Here is an 18175-nt window from a genome sequence, read left to right on the forward strand (position 1 = left end):
ACCGATACCGGTATCTGGTATCGGCCTCGATACCACATTTTCTAAAGTACTCGTTAAAAGTTCCCCGATACCGAGGACCGATACCACGGTCTGAGACCTGTCTATGTTTGAGCGGCATGTAAGGGGTTAATCACAGGCGCCGAGTGCCCGCCCCCAGGCCCCGGCTGCATCTCAGAGCTGGGAGAAAGCGAGGCGAGACAAGTCAGCCGTGTGGAACTATTTCAAAGTGAACGAAGACACGAAAACAAAGGCGGACTGCAAATTGTGCTCATCGAAATTGTCCAGAGGAGGCTCTAAAGGTAGCGCATTTAACACAAGTAATTTAATCAAGCACCTAAAATCCCAACACGACAACGAGTACAAAGAGTTTGCCCACGCTTATTTACCCACGCTTATTAGCACAGAGGAGCATAGCTGATGCTAAAGCAGTGGGACGGAAAATAGTTGGGCATTTTAAACATTCCGCCTTAGCCTACTCCCGCCTCGAGGACATTCAGGGACAGCTCAACCAGCCAATAAAGAGACTGCAGCAGGACGTACAGACACGCTGGAAGAGCACGTATTACATGACATCAGTCCTATTTTTCCACATATTAATACATTTATGAATTTTGTGCAGGTATAAAGATCGCTTCTTCTCCAACACTGCTCCAGAGGCCAAGCTGCACCTGAAGCAGGAGCTTCTAGAGGTGAGGCAGAGGGGAGTCGGGCAGAAGCTGCAGAACCTCCTGCTAAACTGTTCCTCAAGGCCCAGGCTGCCGCTGGCAGCAGGTGCTGCCATTGAGCTCGACACATACCTCGGAGAGGCCCCAAGCCCTCGTGAAGACAGTCCTCTGAAGTACTGGGGTGTCAACAAAATCAGGTTCCCCACTTTGGCTAAAATAGCCTGTAAATAGCTCTCAGCCCCATGTAGCAGTGTGGACAGTGAAAGGCTTTTTAGCTCAGTGTCACACATTATAGATGAAAACAGAAACAGTCTGACTGCTGATGATGCAGAAAAGCTACTTTTCTTAAAAAACCCTGCCACTCACTGTTTCTCTCCATTTAGTGAGTCATCTTAGACTTGATGTTAATACCTACCTCAGCTGCACTGACTGCCACAGTTCTATGTCAGTGGATGTTGTTAGTTTATTCACATATTGTGCACTAAATGGCAAAGATGTTTATTAATGCCCCTTGTGTTGTCCAAAGCGGCAGAGTTTAAAATAAACTGAAAAATACTTGAGTTGCACTGTCACTGTTTAAATTTTTTTTATAATTATTTATTCTGTAATATGTTGCATACAACATGCTTTTATTTTAAATAAATGTTCTTAATTCCAAACCAGTCCCTTGTTTGTTTGTTGTTAAATTATAGGACTAAAGCTGTTACCTGTAAATTTAAATCATGTTTTTATTAAGTACTCGGTATCGGCGAGTACTGAAATGCAAGTACTCGTACTCCTACTCGTTTCCAAAAAAGTGGTATCGGTGCATCCCTAATCTGAGGTAAACATTTTGCTTTTCATTTGACCCCTGACCTGTCTGCTGTAATGCAGGAGGCAGGTTTATGACCTATACTGCAGCCAGACACCACAGGAAGCCTTCCTCCATGTTTTCTTTACAGTAATTGATTCAGCCAGTTTAAGTCTCCTTTGTTTTTGTGCATTAGATCACTGTGTGGGTTGTGTTGAGTGGTTATGTATTTGTAAGTAGCCATTATGACTTGACTAGTGGTGTTTATCTCTTTTAAGGGTCTAGTATCATCAGTTAATTAGTTTTTACACTTTGCAGGCACTTTGCTGTAAATACAACAACACTGCTGAAAACTCTAATGTAAATAATTACTACTGATGCACCTATCAAATAAACTAACATTTGCACAGGTGTTGAAATGCTGGACTCTTCCTCTCCTAAATCTGTGGCAGAGAAAAAATGTTGCAGGAGTGTTTTTTTTACATGATATGTAAGAAAAATAAGAAAAAGAAAGAAACCCTGTGATTTTAATGTGAATGCATTACTGACATCTTATCCAAACACACATTGTGCACACCACTTTATCCCCTATTACAACTGCAGCTTTTATTAGTGCATGTTCACGGGACTTCTGATTCTATAGGGTCTTGACAAAAGTCTCTGCAATCAATTGATTACAATCAAGTGATTCAATTGAAACATGGAAATCAGCATTTCACCATTTTATACTATACATACATGTTTTGCTTTCAAGACTGGACAGGAGTGGCATGTGGGCGGCATTGTAGAGTGTGTTGACAGGAGGAAAACTTACACGCTCAGTAAATCACCCCCGTCACTACCTAAACCTCAAAGTCTGTAAACAGGAAGTGCATCTGCATGAAAGCTTCTGTTTTATATGCAGACAGATGACCTTTTGATGTAAAACCTTTCTCTGTATCTAGAGAAACACTTTAACTATATATTCAACTATATAGTTTAACATTTGGTCCGTAACTATCATTTAAAAACAATAAAAAGGTTTAAAAGAATATACATAGGCGGCTATAAAGACTGCAGGTCAAACATCGTGCAGATACAGAAGGACCTCCTGGGGTCCAAAATGTCGCACTATTACAGAGCAATGCTTACAATAGTCTTGCATGGTTAGCCAGTTAGACAGATGCAAATGTTAAAGTGCTAAAACAGACATGTAAATAAAATACAACATCATGTTAGCAGCTTATTGGTATTAATGTCTCTTAAAGCTCTCCATGACCTAGCTGCATCTTAACTCTCTGAGCTGCCACAGTCTTATAAACCCACCCGCTGTCTCAGGTCAGCTGATCAGCTGTTCCTGAATGTTCCCAGGACTGAACGTAAACTTAGAGGACATCGTGCTTTTGCTGCAGCATCTCTGAAACTGTGACACGATCTGCCTTTAGAGATTAGACAGGCTTCTTCTCTGCCTGTTCTTAAATCACTCCTGAAAACTCATCTCTTCACCCTGACCTTTGACACCTTGTAAGATGTTGGTTTTTAGTTTGAGTTTTTTAGTTTATTTTTGCTGTTTTATCTTGTTTTGAAATATAGGGCTGTTTACATTTTTTATGTATTATGTGTTTTATTTTTTTACTGTTATGTTTTATTCTATTGTTCTTAACTCATTTACTGTACAGCACTTTGGTTTTGTCCTGGGTTTTTTAAAGTGCTTTCTCAATAAAGATGGATTGGATTGGACTGGAAGATAAACACTTTAGTTTGCAGTACTGTGGTGAGTTCACAGTAAAGCACTGTGTTGGACTGGCGCACAGTGATTGTGGCGTTCATGGTCAGTGTTAGGTTACCTCAAGTACAGTGGATTCATTTGCATTTAAGCTGATGATGCTTCGATTAAGTCATCAAATTTCACCTTTATATCAGCTCTATAAGACAATTCTCAGGATACTGTTAGTGTAGGAAATGGAAAGACAACCAAGATATCTGTGAAACGTCTGCTTACATCTTGAATTCAGCTCCGGCGTATGTGGTAAGTTGTTAATGAGTGACTTTAATTTATTATTTGTTCACATGTGGCTATACACTCTACTGAGAATAAGCATACTGTCATGATATGAGTGGATCTTCAAAATAGACATCGAAATAGGTCATGGAGAAAATAAGTATAAAAAGTAAAGATCTTATTAGGAATAATACTGTTTGGATAATTATAACCATCATAAGCAACCGAATCATCTCAACATGTATTTGCTCAAAAATGTATTTATTACTACAAACATGTATTTAATTATCAACAAAAGGAAAATCAACAGTTTCTAGAACTCCAACAGGGGCAGGACTTGGAGGTACTGGGATTTCAGGAGGCAGCAGAATGGTACACTGGTCAGTGTCATTATTATTGACCTGTGATGGTGGATGGCCTTGGAGGGAGCTGAGAGGTAACTCAGACCTCTTGTCTTCAGGACACGTAAAGCAAACATACTCCTTCTCAGCAGCTGGAGACTTAGAGACATCCCAACTCATCAGCCTCATGCGTTTGGGCATCAAATGTTCCTCTTCATCATTAACAGAAAAAGCAGTAGAATATCTGCGCTTTCTGCAGAGACCTACCTCTGCAGTGGGTGGAGGTCTCGGAGGCAGAGGAACATCGCTAGGACACATGAAAAATGTCACTTCATCATCCAGGGATGAACGATCGTTTTTCAAATCTGGATTAATGATCTTGTCAGTGTCCTTTGCATGAAAGCTGGCATCAGCAGGTGGAGGAACTGAAGAAACTGGAACATCAGAACTCATCAGCCTCATGCGTTTGGGCATCAAATGTTCCTCTTCATCATTAACAGAAAAAGCAGTAGAATATCTGCGCTTTCTGCAGAGACCTACCTCTGCAGTGGGTGGAGGCACTGGGATTTCAGGAGGCAGCAGAATGGTACACTGGTCAGTGTCATTATTATTGACCTGTGATGGTGGATGGCCTTGGAGGGAGCTGAGAGAGACCCACTGAATTAAAGCTGAAACTACATCTGAGTTGTATCATTTCAAATTCATTGTTGTAATTTACAGAACCAAAGTTAGAGAAAGTTGTTTCTGTCCAAAGTCTTATAGACATAACTGTATGATTTTCAATGATTTCAAGGACAGCTGAAGATAAAAAGTATTCAACAAGGAGAGACCAGGAATTAGTGACGTGCAGAGTTTGAATAAGAAGCTGTAATTAGACTGAATGCAAGACGAGAGTAAAGCCATGGCAACAGCAGGAAGTGGAGCAGGACCTGCGTGTGTCCATGAAGCTCCATGTTTTTGTGCACAGATCACATGCAGTCTGAAATGTTGTGCAGTCCAGACTGTATATTTTGCTGAGTGAAATACAAAAGCTTCCTTCATGGATGGAAAAGAAACTGTTTCAGTGTCAAATGAAACACTTTCTGTTGATTTCAACTCCCAGAACTGAGTTCAGCTGAGCTCCACGGTGCAACAATTAGACTCCACTATGTTTCCTCTGTTTTGTAACAGCAACAGGCTGTTTAGGGCAAGATTTGCTAAAAGGCTCAAAACAGCGCTTACAGACATGGTTCGTTTTTTGGGCCAATTACAAAAGTTCTGCTGTTTTCTAAACACAGGAGATGTGAGTTCAAATGTATAAAACACAAAAATAAGACATGCTTATTTGTATTAAATATCTGGATAATGATCTGTAGATGTTAAAAACACTAATAACACAGTTTGAATGTCCAGAATTGGGTCTTCATCAGGGTCACAAAAATCTTTGAGATTCTGTCTCTGACACACAATCCTGTCGCTGCGCTCGATTTGTAAACACTAACAGCTCTTTGACTCCAGAACCCAGTTTGTGTTGGTGCGAGGCATTAGTGGATCTCTCTCTTAGAGTAGAGTTAGAGTTACTACAGTTTCTTAGGAAACTGAAGAAGGCCCGTCTCCCTCCTCCAGATTCCCGTGCAAATGTCAGACAATTCAAAATCCTGTTTGACTTTATAAAGGAGACACAAATGTGCAAAAATCTTGACAGAGTGCTACAGTGTCACAGACAGTTGCACTGCCTTTGATGAGAAACACTGAGTGATAGTAAAACTAAACAATCACTGCAACACACTGATACAGGAGAAGTTGTGATTGTTCTTTTCATTTGTCCTGTTGTGTAGTTTGGCTGTAGTGTGCCCCCCACCCACCCCCCTTTCGAGAAGCCAGCTGTATGATCGTCCACATTAAGAGAAGGAGTTAAAAGTGGGAGTCAAAACCTCCAACTTAAAGTGGAACATTAATGTCACACAAATGCAGACACAGACTCAGTGCCATTTTTATATTGTTAGATTCAGAGATTTTATTGAAGTTCTCAGTTATATTAGGGACATACAGAATGCTTTCTAATGGAATAAGAGGAGAGAGTGAAGCAACTGTGCCACCCTAAGGACCATGGAGTGGGATTAATGATGAGTTGTGCTCATTTGATACCAACTAATGTGTGTTGGGTGCATTGTGAGCGCCGTCCAGGAGCGAACCAAACCCCAAGACTGGCAATTGGGACATTGAATGTCACCTCTCTGGTGGGGAAGGAGGCTGAGTTAGTGCGTGAGGTTGAGAGGAACCGGTTAGATATAGTCAGGCTCACCTCAACACACGGCTTGGGCTCTGGAACCAGCCTCCTGGAGAGGGGCTGGACTCTGTCTCAGTCTGGAGTTGCCCCTGGTGAGAGGCGGCGGCCTGGGGTGGGTATCCTGGTGTCCCTTCAGCTTGCTGCCTGTATGTTGGGGTTTCTCCCAGTGGATGAGAGGGTTTGTTATCTGTGCCTCCGGGTTGGGGTTCAGAGTACCCAGCCTTCTTGGAGTCCCTGGGTGGGACACTGGAGGGTCCTACTGGGAGACTTAAATGCTCATGTGGGCAACAACAGTGAAACCTGGAGGAGCGTGATTGGGAGGAATGGACCCCAGGACCTGAACCCGAGTGGTGTTTTGTTATTGAACTTCTGTGCAAACCACAGCTTGGCCATAACGAACACCATGTTCGAACATAAGAGTGTCCATAAGTGCACGTGGCACCAGGACACTCTAGGCCACAGGTTGGTGATTTGTTGAGTCTTCTCAGTTTGTGCTAAATCATTGAGTTGATTCTCAGTACTGTTCATTACAGTTCCTGACCTGTTCTTTCCTGTACCTAGATTTCCTGGACGCGTCCCTGACCCTGTGTGGATTGCCTGTTGCTGGATTGGCATGAGAGTGTAACGGTGTGAGGGTGAGTGGCTGAAGAGGAGTGAGCGTGCGAGCCTGGAAGAGGTGAGTGTAACACAGACGATGCGACGAGGAGCACAGGCAGACAGGAGGGGACACAGCTGGAACTAATGGGCATAACGAGACACAAACCTACAAAGTAAAACAGGAAACTCACAGGCTGTTTCACAATACCAACTTGGGGACACGAACAGAACACAGAGGAAAGACACAGGTAGGGACAATAGAAACACTAAACACACAACTCAAACCCTAAGAACAAATACAAAACAGCAGAAACTGGAAAATAATACCAACAAACTCAAAACACTGGGTCAATGACTCAGGACCACGACAGATCTGCCCTGTTTCACACTTAACACTTTGTGCCCACAGAAATTGGGCGCACCCACAGAAACGCAAAGCAGGAGATGAAGCATCGCTGAATATATGTCCAAATCAACTTCATTCTAAGCCAAAGACTAGAAAATATGGTGAAGCATATTTTACATGTAGTTGTTTTTTCCTGTGTAATAATATTCAACATTGCTATCAATACCTACCTCGGCACTTGTGCAGGTGAAACCAAAGGGAAGATAATCACACCGTGACGCCTCTGCCTTTGTAAATGGAGGGACAGCAACTGCATGTGTGTATGTAAGCGTGTAAAACCTGCAGATGGTCAGATTAACAGTATTTTGTCTCTATCTGCCATTCTGCAATTCATCTCATGTAAAAAATAATGCGCGCACGTGACGTGAAAAAAAGGCACATATCTTTGACGTTGCGTGACCAACTCTGTATTCCTCGTCTACACGTAAACGCAAAAAAGGAGTTTTAAAAAATCTCAGTTTTCGGTGATTCAAAACGCCGTTTACATGTGGATGAACAACAGGTTCTCACTCCCAACTCGTCAAACGTGTGACGCATGGTCAGGCTCCCTCTGCTTCACTTATGGACGCGCAGGGTACCCCCCTCGCGTCGGGAATTGACGTGAAGGGTCCTCCGATTGAAGAGATTGCCACGGAAGTGCCTGTTGTCGGTATATTTAGACATTTTCCAAATCACATTGTAGTGACGTATACAGAACACAACAAATTATATAATGTAAACAACTACCTGAAAAACAGGTAGAACAATACTTTTGTATCGTTTATTGCATTTACAGAGGGAGTGATGTATGCTGGGTAATGGCACAGCTAGCTACTGGGTGACTTTATTCACCCGCTTCGGCTGTTATCAGTCCATACAATGGGCGTTATCAGCACAAATCAGTCCCATAGATATGGGCCATCTCCTGCTAGATTGTTCAGAAGGTTGTTCTCATCCATCCAGATGGAGGATCACTAACAGGAGCGTGGAAGACTCCAGAATCCACTCTGGCTGGAATCCGGTGGATATGCAGTGTGTACAGGTAAAACCATTTAAACGGACAGCATTTATAGAATGACTATTAACCCTTTAGAGCCGATCGGAGCGGGAACGCTCTGTTTTGCGTAACTATTTTTAAATCCCAGTAGCACTGCAACCACGTAAGCTAGCGCAAATATTTTTTTTGCATATGAAACCGGAGGAGTTGTACTTACATCTTATGCCATCAGCTTGTCCTAGGTCACGGTTTCCTTCCACATAAAGCTTTGCAAAAACTGCATAAAAAGCGCTTGCAGGAACAAAAACATAATATTCCAGAAACACGCTTTACCGATCCGATCAGCTGTCCATAACACTTCCTACGTTGGAATAGACGTCAGCGCGAACTTTTGCATTTCCGCCATTACCTGCCCGAAACCGGAAGTGACGTCATTTTCGCGGAAATGTAGTCTTTTTTGCGATCAGGGCCTCAGGGCCTATACTGGTCTTTTTAAAAGTTATCTTTGACTTTATGACTTTCTGTGTCGTTTCTGGGATGCTTAGGACTCATATTGCACTGCTGGAAATAGGTTATTTTGATGCATATGCTGCTTTTTTGCAAATTTGCAGTATAATATTTATTTTCGTTTTTCCTGCAGTGTATAAAATTTGGTGTATTTCAAAAATAAAACTACGAAGACACTCAAAATAAATTTCCTGTGGTGGGAAACTATTTTGTGCAACTTTTTTGTATTTACAGTTTTGAGGGATAAGCCTCTTAAATTTCTCTAACTACAAATATATGTTAAAAAATCAAAAACGATTTTCAATTTTTTTGTAGTTTATTGCACTTTTTTGCAATTTATGTAATTACTATGCACTTAATGAATACATACTATTAAAATCTGGGCTATAATGTTTGTATTGATGTATAGCAACTTGAAATGCTCCCAAAAATGGCTCCACAGCATGTAAAAATATAATATAAGCTCTGGCGGACTTGGTTCTATGGTAGGTCTTAAAGGGTTAAAAGTCAGCGAGTGTCAGTAATGTTAATGTGGTTATCTTAGTAATACACCGAGTGCTAATATAACAGCTTTAAGATGCATTTGTAGATATTATTACGTGTTTTACCGTCTTTATGGTGCTAGCTTAAAGTTACGGTGTAAACGTTAGCTTATATTGGAGTAAAGCTGTTACTGTTTAAACGATGTTAGCACAGAAATATTAGCTTCTGTCATGACTGATGAAGTTACTAGTTAATAAAGTTTTCAGTAAAGTGTTTAATCGCAGCCACAGACTGACAGCAAATATCTCGATTAGCTTCAGTGCATCTGTAATAAATATGTGCAAGTTTCAGTGCTTCGTTTAAACTGTATGATACTTACACTCACCCAGGGTCAGTGTAAAATACAATCCTAGCTGTGTGAACAAAGCCTGGCTCCTTTAATCCTGCATGACAAACCTCAGGATGCAGGTTATTATTACTCTTTCCTGCTGGCACACCTGTCACACCTGAGAGTCAGCTAGAAACGTACAGTGTAGTGTGCATCATGCAAAGACTGCCAGACTCTGTAATACTGCAAATGATCAGTGACTCAGGTTAACACTAAACTTTAAATGGCACCTCTGTGTCTCTGTGTGCTGAACATCTAGGATTGAGTCAGGCTGCATTACTGGTGTCAAGCCAGCCTCCAATTCGAGACTTGCAGTCAAGCCAGCCTCGAGTTTGTTTTTGCGTATTCAAAGTATTACGGGAATGGATGTGGAAACCGGATTTCAAAATAAAAGCCAACTTCGAGTGAATTAACAGATATGTTAAGAACATAATAACATATAATTTAGGCTTTTTTTTATTTTACAAACTCTAATGAACGATCTATATGACACAGCCTTGTACCCTAATTGTGCCCTGTCACTATCAAGGCCATCTTATTTTGGATTTCAAAGTAAAAGCCCTGTGACTCTTCATTTTTGAACTACTCTTTCAATGACTTCATAATGCTCTTAAAAGCAAAAGTCGTATTTCCTTTTTTTTTTTTTTTTGCCTGTCCCGTTTGGGAAAGAGAAACAGCTGAGAAGAGGGGACGGGGGAGAAGGGCAAAAGACAAAAACCAACAGAACGGGCAGAGAAAGAAAAAAAAATGCATATATCAATCACCTGGATCACCTGCTGAGAAAGAAAAAAGAAAGCAAGCAGAAGAGAACAAGAGTAATAGAATAAACAACATCACAATGATATATGGGAATATGACAGTAAATACTAAATGTTAAACATTATTGTGCAGCACATAAGATCAACAGAACACAGTGTGCTTTGAGGTAGGAGCCAAAAAGGGTGTAGTTTGTGGGCGCATGGACGCGCTTGTTTTTTGTTTTTTAAAAGGTTCCTTCATGTAATGATCTGCTAGAGGGTGTGGGGGGGCCACAGCCCCGTCCTCCAGGGCATGAAGCAGGTATGGAGGAGATCAAAACTCCAGACATCCAGAGGCCCCCAGAACACAAGAGACCAAGGAAGACCAACAGAGGGGCAGCCGCGCCACTGTCCCAGAAAGAGCTGAGGACAGTCCCAGATGAGGGCTCACTCAGCAGCCGCGGAGCAGAAGCCAGGGGGAGTTGCAGTGACGCGCCCGTGAGCTCCGCCGGCAGCCAGCTGTGCCTGAGTGACCGATGCTCTAAAATGAAAAATTCTTGTTTCGACAGGGTAATTCCACTTTAGATCAACAGTATACAGCCCCACAGTGATACCATATCAATATCAAGTCATTCTGATTTTGCTTTCAAAAACAAAAGCCCTTTCAAATTGTCCATAATTGACCTAACTTTCATTGATTTCAAAATGCTCTAAAATGGAAGATTCCTGTTTCCACAGGGTGATTCTACCTTAGATCAACAGTATACAGCCCCACAGTGATACCATATCAATATCAAGTCATTCTGATTATGCCTTCCAAAATAAAAGAGTTTTCAAATTGTCCATAATTGACCTACCTTTCAGTGATTTCAAAATGCTCTAAAATGGAAAATTCCTGTTTCCACAGGGTAATTCCACTTTAGACCAACAGTATACAGCCCCACAGTGATACCATATCAATATAAAGTCATTCTGATTTTATTTATTAAAATTTACTGAAGTGGATTTCTTGTCTTTACATATTAATGACACAATCTTTTCTTTGTATTTGTAATGTTATGAAATATAACTATTTTCATAAAAGTAACATAGGTAAATCTGTTTATCTTGGAAAATAAAACCCAGAAAACAGCTCAATACAAGGAGAGTAAATTGTAAATTCCAAAAGGTGCAGTCATGATAACATTAAAGGTGCTTTAAAGGTAAATGACAACATCACGGAAATGTGAATGAAATATGTATGAAAACGTTTCACCGTATTATGTTGCTCAAATTATCACTTTGGTGGAGACAACAGAGTACGTCTTCAAATATTTTGACACAAGCATCCAATAAGTCTGTGGTTTAACAGCACAGGAGACAATTCCACGCTTCTTCCTTTGCTTTTTTAAAGTCATTGTTGGTCATGTCAAGGCACTGTTCATGGTACCATCTTTGACAGTTGTCACATTGTATCTATTTAAAATTAAACAGACAAAGCAAAAAAAAAAACATTTATACTCAAAGACTTTTACACATTTTTGAGAAATTCAAATACCCTCCAACTCACCCAGTTCATCATTGAAGGTCCTGATCCATGTGGCTTGGTCAGCGAACACATGGCACAGTTGCTGTTAGTGTCAAAAACTAAAATACAGGATCAAAACACATTAGATAGACATTTTTAATTGAAGGCCAATTCATGCATATGTTAAACTGTGTACTTAAAAATTTCTATCGATTAGACCACAGCATAAAGTGCCATTGTGCACTATAATAATACTACTAACAGAATAATACATTTCAATCTACACACACGCACACATATACATTCAAATACATATATATACACACACACACATTTTCTCTCTTATTCACCCCCAAACCAACCTGATGCTTGTAGTATCTCCACAGCCATCAATTTTCTTTACTCTGCCATTTTCTCTTTTGATGTTTTTAATTTCATGACGGGAAAATCTGGAAATACTTTCATCACTGCCCGTGACATCTACCGAGAAATACTCAAAATTTTAATTGTGAAAAAAAAAACACAATTCTGCTCAATATAAAATTTCTGATGTTTATAATCTTGCATAAACAGTATGAAAAACAAAGAGCAATAAATAGATTTAAGTCTTTATGAACACCAGGTAACTTCTAACACTCAGTTGTTGAAATGGACATCGTGGATGAATAACTATGTGATATACCTTGTAAACATAGAGAACAAAATGGACAGGGTTAAAAATAACACTCCACTCTACAGTAAGGGCCAGAGCCATGTATATTCTTTTAAGCTGATGAATAACTGAAATAGGGAACATCTCTAGTTACTAGTTATTAGATATAGTCTGCTTCCAATGTGTGGGCAGCTGACTTCTTTTAACATCTGTTGGGCAATACTCAGTACATTCTATAAAAATGTTGTGGAGAGTCGCAACCTGTGTTATGCTAGTGCCACAGAGACTCAATAAAGTGAGTCCACAGGGTGGCCCTACAGTCTCGTAAGGTGCTGTCAGAGATGTGGATGTTTTCCAAGTTAACCACAATGCTGGACAATACATACCACCTGCATCATGATGTGCTAGCCATTCACCAGAGCGTGCTCAGTGAGAGAATGAGATTACTGATAATGCACCATTATGACACAGGAAATAATTCCCTACGGTGACTTGCTCTCTTTAAAGTATAAGTACTATCTGCAATCGCTGTGCAGCCTTAATATTTGCAAATCCTAAAAAGAGTATGTCACAAAATCTGCATGACTTAGGGCACCAAAGTATTAACCATATACTTAATTTGTGCAGTATACTGTGAAATTTAGAATTAAGATGTATTCATATCTATTACAGCTACTGTTATGGATGTGGATATTCTTCTGACCATGGCATGATGGCATGGCAAACAAGTAAGAAATTATATACAAATGTATATTATCATCACTTACCATCACCACTAATACTCCACAGCTGAAGCCATCCTTCTGCACTGGATGGGTCAAGACACCTCCCTTCCATTTAATGTCGACCCATTCTGTTTTTGCGTGGCGGGTTCTCCTCATTTTTAAGTAATCACTGCACATTATTACAAAGCAGAATACAATTTGGTATATGTCATATTTCCTAATTTTTAAAAAAAGATATTTTACAGAATTAAAGAGAATTTTATTTATTTTTTATTTATTTATTTTTTGGCCTGTCTCGTTTGGCTCTTTTGCCATCAGAATTATTGTCTTAATAATTTGTTCACCTGATAATTTTTATTTAACCGTACTGATTTATTTTGCAAATGAGACCTGGCCAAGAGGATGCCAACAGAGAAACACGCATTGTGGGGCCAGGTACAAAAAGCTTCTACAAAAATGCAGTTGTAGTAAACTAACTTGTAAAGCCTATTTGCATATAACAAAATGTGTTGAAGCCTAAGTACCTGAATTTACGTGCAGCGAGTTTAGAGTCTTCCTCCTCTGATGAACTTGGGGCAGGATCAAGGAGATAAACAGTGTGATTCACTGCATTGATGAATTGTAGCAAAGATAAATCATTAAAACAATATTAATATATCGTCATTAAAAAAATACACAGGCTTTAAAGTTATAATCTTGTTGCTTACCAGAAACTTCCAGTGTACATTTTTAATGTTAACAAACGTGACAATGGCCTGCTACTGATCGAAGTTTACCTGTCAGAAAACATTTATGTATTTCTTACAGTTTGTGGAATTCTATTAGCATTCAATATGTAATTCTTTCTAAATGTATTTGAACATAATTATATGGACATTGGACAGTCATCTTACGTTCCGCAAGCTTTGGCGAGAAAGCTGTGTCCGATCACCAAAGAAAATCAAGCCCGCTGTGTAATGGTTCATAATGTAGATCCCCTTTTGCTCCTTTTTTGCCAGACAATGAAAAAGCCCTTCAATTACCTACGTAAAGAATTTTCATAAACACAAAGCTATGTAATTTATATAATTTAAATTGTGTTAATGATAAATAATTACATGATAATGTCCTTTTAATTGAATTACATTACACAGTCGAATTATTGTGGTTATGAGTGCTTAAATTAATCATTGATATACCTCGCCTGTTAGCCACAGGTGTGGTCGAAGGGTTCGCAAATCACTGTGGCGGATAATTATGGACGTACCATGGTTTGTTGAGGGAAGCACAGAAACCACAACCTCTGTGTCTCTTTTCTTCCACAAAGACAGGACCTCCTCATTCAAGAAAAACACACTTAACATACGATCTTACCAGCTATTGGACATGATTTTGTTATTTCTAACAAAGGTTTATGGACTGTTATTAACAATATGTCTTTGGAAAATTCATTCAAAATGTATCACTCCAAGTCTTGAATGGTAAATGAACTGGTTCTTATAAAGTGCTTTTCTACTCTTCTGAGCGCTCAAAGCGATTTACACAACTTGTGCATTCACCCAAGCAGATTTTTCTAAGTGTGTTCTAAGTAACATTCACACACAATCGATGGATGCACTGGAGAGCAATTTATGGTTAGTATCTTGGATTTTTGGTATGCAGACTAGGAGAAGCCAGTAATCAAACCAGCAACCTTCAAATCAGTAGATGACCTGCTCTACCACCTGAGCTACAGCCACCCTTGAGCACTGGTAACTATATAAACTCAAAGCTGTAATGGCAACACTTGCAAAGTTAATTTTCCCATACTCTAACTATGTTCCCGAATGCTTTTTCCCATTCAGTTTCTACTGAGGAAAAAATATTTATTTATTTAGTTATTCCCAAAATTTACCATGTAATCACTGCATTCATTTTGAATTTTGGTGCCTCCCACTTAACACTAGGAGTCCCAGGCTTCTACCGTTCTACCTTTAAAAGCCGGAGAGCAGTCAAATGCTGGAAGTGGAAGATATGTATATTAGGTTGTTACCTAGGAATTCTGGAGGGAGGGGAGTGGGGGTGTGTCAGTTAAGGTTACAACTAGTCAACCAAAATCCTGGATATTCACATCGAATGAGTTGAACATGAATATCAACATGTAAATAAATAAGATTTGCCCTTCATACACGTGTCCATGACTGATTACTGTGTCATGGAAAGGATCTTCTATGGAAAAAGAAGGCATTACTATTACTTTGATGAATCCTTTATGTTAGCAGTTGTCAATCCTACCTGGAATTCTGGAGTTTCCAAGGTAACATCCTCAACTCTACCAGTCTGCACAGGGGAACTCGGGGCCATAGAGGAAGCAACCTATATAAATATCGTGTACAAGAAATACAAAAAATGTTATGCAAAATATTGGTCTTTATATATGAACGATAAATTTGCGCAACATTTTATACCATCTTTGAAGATCTCCTGAAAGGAAATGGCTTGCGGAGTACTGTTACATATCGCCTCTTCTTTTTTTGGCGACGTTCCTTCAATTTTTCTTCGTCCACTCTAAATTTCTGAACCAAAAATATGAGTCATTGAACATTGTTTAGGAATTACAAGTGAAATGCTGTGACAACATTTTCCTTAATTTACAATAAACCAAAACACACAAAAATGTCCAGTAAGACACACAGGTGCAACCAAGCTATAACATCACAACGTGGGGCACCTCAATATCCCACCACATCAAGAAGACTTTTTTTTAATGTTCCATTTTGAAACGGCAAAGCATTGATGGACATCAGCCAGTCATTTTGCAAACCTTTCTTTGAAGCATTCTTTTTGAGTCTTCGTACTCCTTCAGCAGCGCTGTGTGACTGATTTGATACTGGACAACAAAGTCATCCAGCCTGGTGAGCCTTCCCGAATGTAGACGGATATGTTTCAGATCCCACTGGCTCTTCTCCATTATCCCCTGCGTTTTATTATTCTCAGTAATATTCTGAAAAATCAAATTAAGAAATCATTAAATGTGATTTTTTTTTAAAGATACACATTGTTGTTGTGTGCAATGTTGTATGATCTGCAATACAGATGACTCCTCTGGACCCGCCGTTTCTCAATCACACCACACAAATATGTATATATACTAAAAATCATGTGTCTTACTTGTCTCTTGATCTTTCTTAAGGCATTGTATTTGTTGTGGTACTGCTCATACATTTTCCCAGTGCCATGTCTTCCAAGGTCACCTTTGGATTTTGAAGATTAGAATAATATTGATGTGTGTAATTTCATTTTATAAACTAATTACTTGTCTACTTTAAAATGGCTTACCTAACATTATTGCAGACCATAATCCAGAAAAAGGAAGAAGATATTTGCTGATGTGCTCCATGAGCCCCTTGCTGTAGTAAGGGTTTGCCTCACCATCCATCTCCAATGATGTGTTGGAAATGAGCTTCTTAAAATGTCTCCCAAAGAGGTTGTTTCCCTTGACTCCCTAGCCAACAGACAAAACAGAATAATTATGTGATTTGAACATTGTGTGCACTCGTCTTTCATATCTATAATCTAAAAACCCAACATTATGTTGTATAAAACATTTAAAATTACTTGTGACTTGTGATTATTATAGAATAGAATAGAATAGAATAGAATTCAACTTTATTGTCATTGCACATGCACAGGTACAGGGCAACGAAATGCAGTTTGCATCCATCCAGAAGTGCTTTAGTGATATAGATATATTACAATATATATTAGCAATAATATAGATATGTGAGTATATTACAGAAATGGGTCTATTATGGTATGTTATAATGTACACGGTATGAAGTATGTTGTGAATATTCTATAACTATAAGTATGTACAGGCTGTAGTGAGTACAAGCTATGTACAGAATATGAACAGGATATAAATATGAAAAACTATACAGAATATGAAATAAATAACTTTACAGAATCTGGGATATACAGCTATACAGAAATGGGAACTATGCAAGTTGTAAACAGTTGTAGGATTAAAAATTATCGAATGTACAGAATGATTATTTACACAGAGCTATACAGTAGTGCAGTTAAGATAAGTGAGGGTGTAGATAGTTTCTACAGAGGCTATATAAAGTGCTAGTGGTTGTGAGTGGTGGTTCAGTCCATGTTATTATTGTGTTTGAGGGTACAGTTATTATGCTATTCCAAAGTATTTAAAAAGATATATAAGAGGCAAAAGTTTAGCCTTTAGTTTTAATAAAAATTGACTTCAGTTTACCTTCAGGTCCTCATCAGCTTTTGAGTTTCTGTCATTGCCATCAACATCAACATTGGCTTTCTGCATCAACAACTGAAGGTTGTGAAAATGTTTTTCGACATTCTCACCACTACACGGACTCCCAAAAACAACTGCAGCACTTTGAACCATGTCAGTGAGGTCTTTTAAGGAAGTTGCAGTAGTGAAGACTCCAAAAGTGTGCATTGCAAGATGGTAGTTCTTTGGTGCACTGCAGTTAAAGAAAAAATTGTCTTTAAGTGTTACCAAAACAGTAATAATGTTTTCCCAAATTGAAAAATGAAATGCCATGTCACATGTCACAATAAAAAACAAACAAGTGAATACCATATTAAAAGGACTACACTTTAGAGATGGCACGATACCACTTTTTTATGTCCGATACCGATACCATAAATTTGGATATCTGCCGATACCGATATGAATCCGATATAGTGTTTTTTAATCAACAAAACTGTTTTTTTTAAATATCTTGCTGCATTTTGTATAAGTTCTTACTCAAGTTTAAAACAACAACTACACTAAAGCTATTCTGTTATACCTGTATGCAAAAAAAAATATTTCATAGTTCAGCAATACTGATCAATCTAATAAACATAAACCTACACCATCCTCCCTATTCTGGTATTTTAAAGAGTACTTAGCATAAATATTAAGCAGCCTAACTAATAGGGTTCCAACTCCCAGCAACAACAAAAATAAATAAATAAAAAATAGGGAACCACCCCTCACGCTCCACCTCATGATGCTTAATCGACGTAACCAACCTTAATTTGATGCAGTGTGAAAAAAAAATGCACAGAAATCAATTATTTTTCAAGAAATATTAAATAGATTCAACATCTTTCTTCAACAAAATTGCAGACTGCACAGATGGTACCTTCCCAAAGGAAAAAAAAGTA

The 18175-nt window shown here is 39.0% G+C and overlaps 2 protein-coding genes across 2 annotated transcripts in view; one reads left to right on the plus strand and one right to left on the minus strand.

Annotated features, from left to right (window-relative positions):
• Positions 1–18175, plus strand: part of LOC147302822 (ribonuclease inhibitor-like) — a gene marked incomplete at its 5' end in the record, with an annotated part of 440111 nt that overhangs the window by 236318 nt on the left and 185618 nt on the right. The gene's annotated exons all lie outside the window — the stretch shown is intronic.
• Positions 13497–17474, minus strand: LOC147302832 (uncharacterized). The gene is made up of 9 exons (XM_086284458.1): positions 17256–17474; positions 16322–16487; positions 16154–16236; positions 15807–15986; positions 15451–15558; positions 15278–15358; positions 14203–14340; positions 13918–14046; positions 13497–13643 (listed from the first exon to the last, which is right to left on the minus strand). The coding sequence occupies exons 1-9, from the start codon at positions 17457–17459 to the stop codon at positions 13497–13499; spliced, it is 1236 nt and encodes a 411-aa protein (XP_086140584.1). The 5' UTR covers positions 17460–17474.

This window comes from Aulonocara sp. 'chitande type north' Nkhata Bay, linkage group LG23, assembly GCF_057382095.1.
Source record: "Aulonocara sp. 'chitande type north' Nkhata Bay isolate Kocher_YH1m ecotype deep benthic linkage group LG23, A_spYH_male_GT1.1, whole genome shotgun sequence".
Lineage (NCBI taxonomy): Eukaryota > Metazoa > Chordata > Actinopteri > Cichliformes > Cichlidae > Aulonocara > Aulonocara sp. 'chitande type north' Nkhata Bay.

Bases quoted from the DNA above. Each gene is read 5' to 3' on its own strand.
- LOC147302832 (XM_086284458.1), bottom strand. From the start codon at position 17,459: ATGCACACTTTTGGAGTCTTCACTACTGCAACTTCCTTAAAAGACCTC. The intron at 16,237-16,321 runs GTAAGCCATTTT...CAAAATCCAAAG, and splicing joins ATGGTCTGCAATAATGTTAG to GTGACCTTGGAAGACATGGC. The intron at 15,359-15,450 runs GTATAAAATGTT...ATATTTATATAG, and splicing joins TCAGGAGATCTTCAAAGATG to GTTGCTTCCTCTATGGCCCC.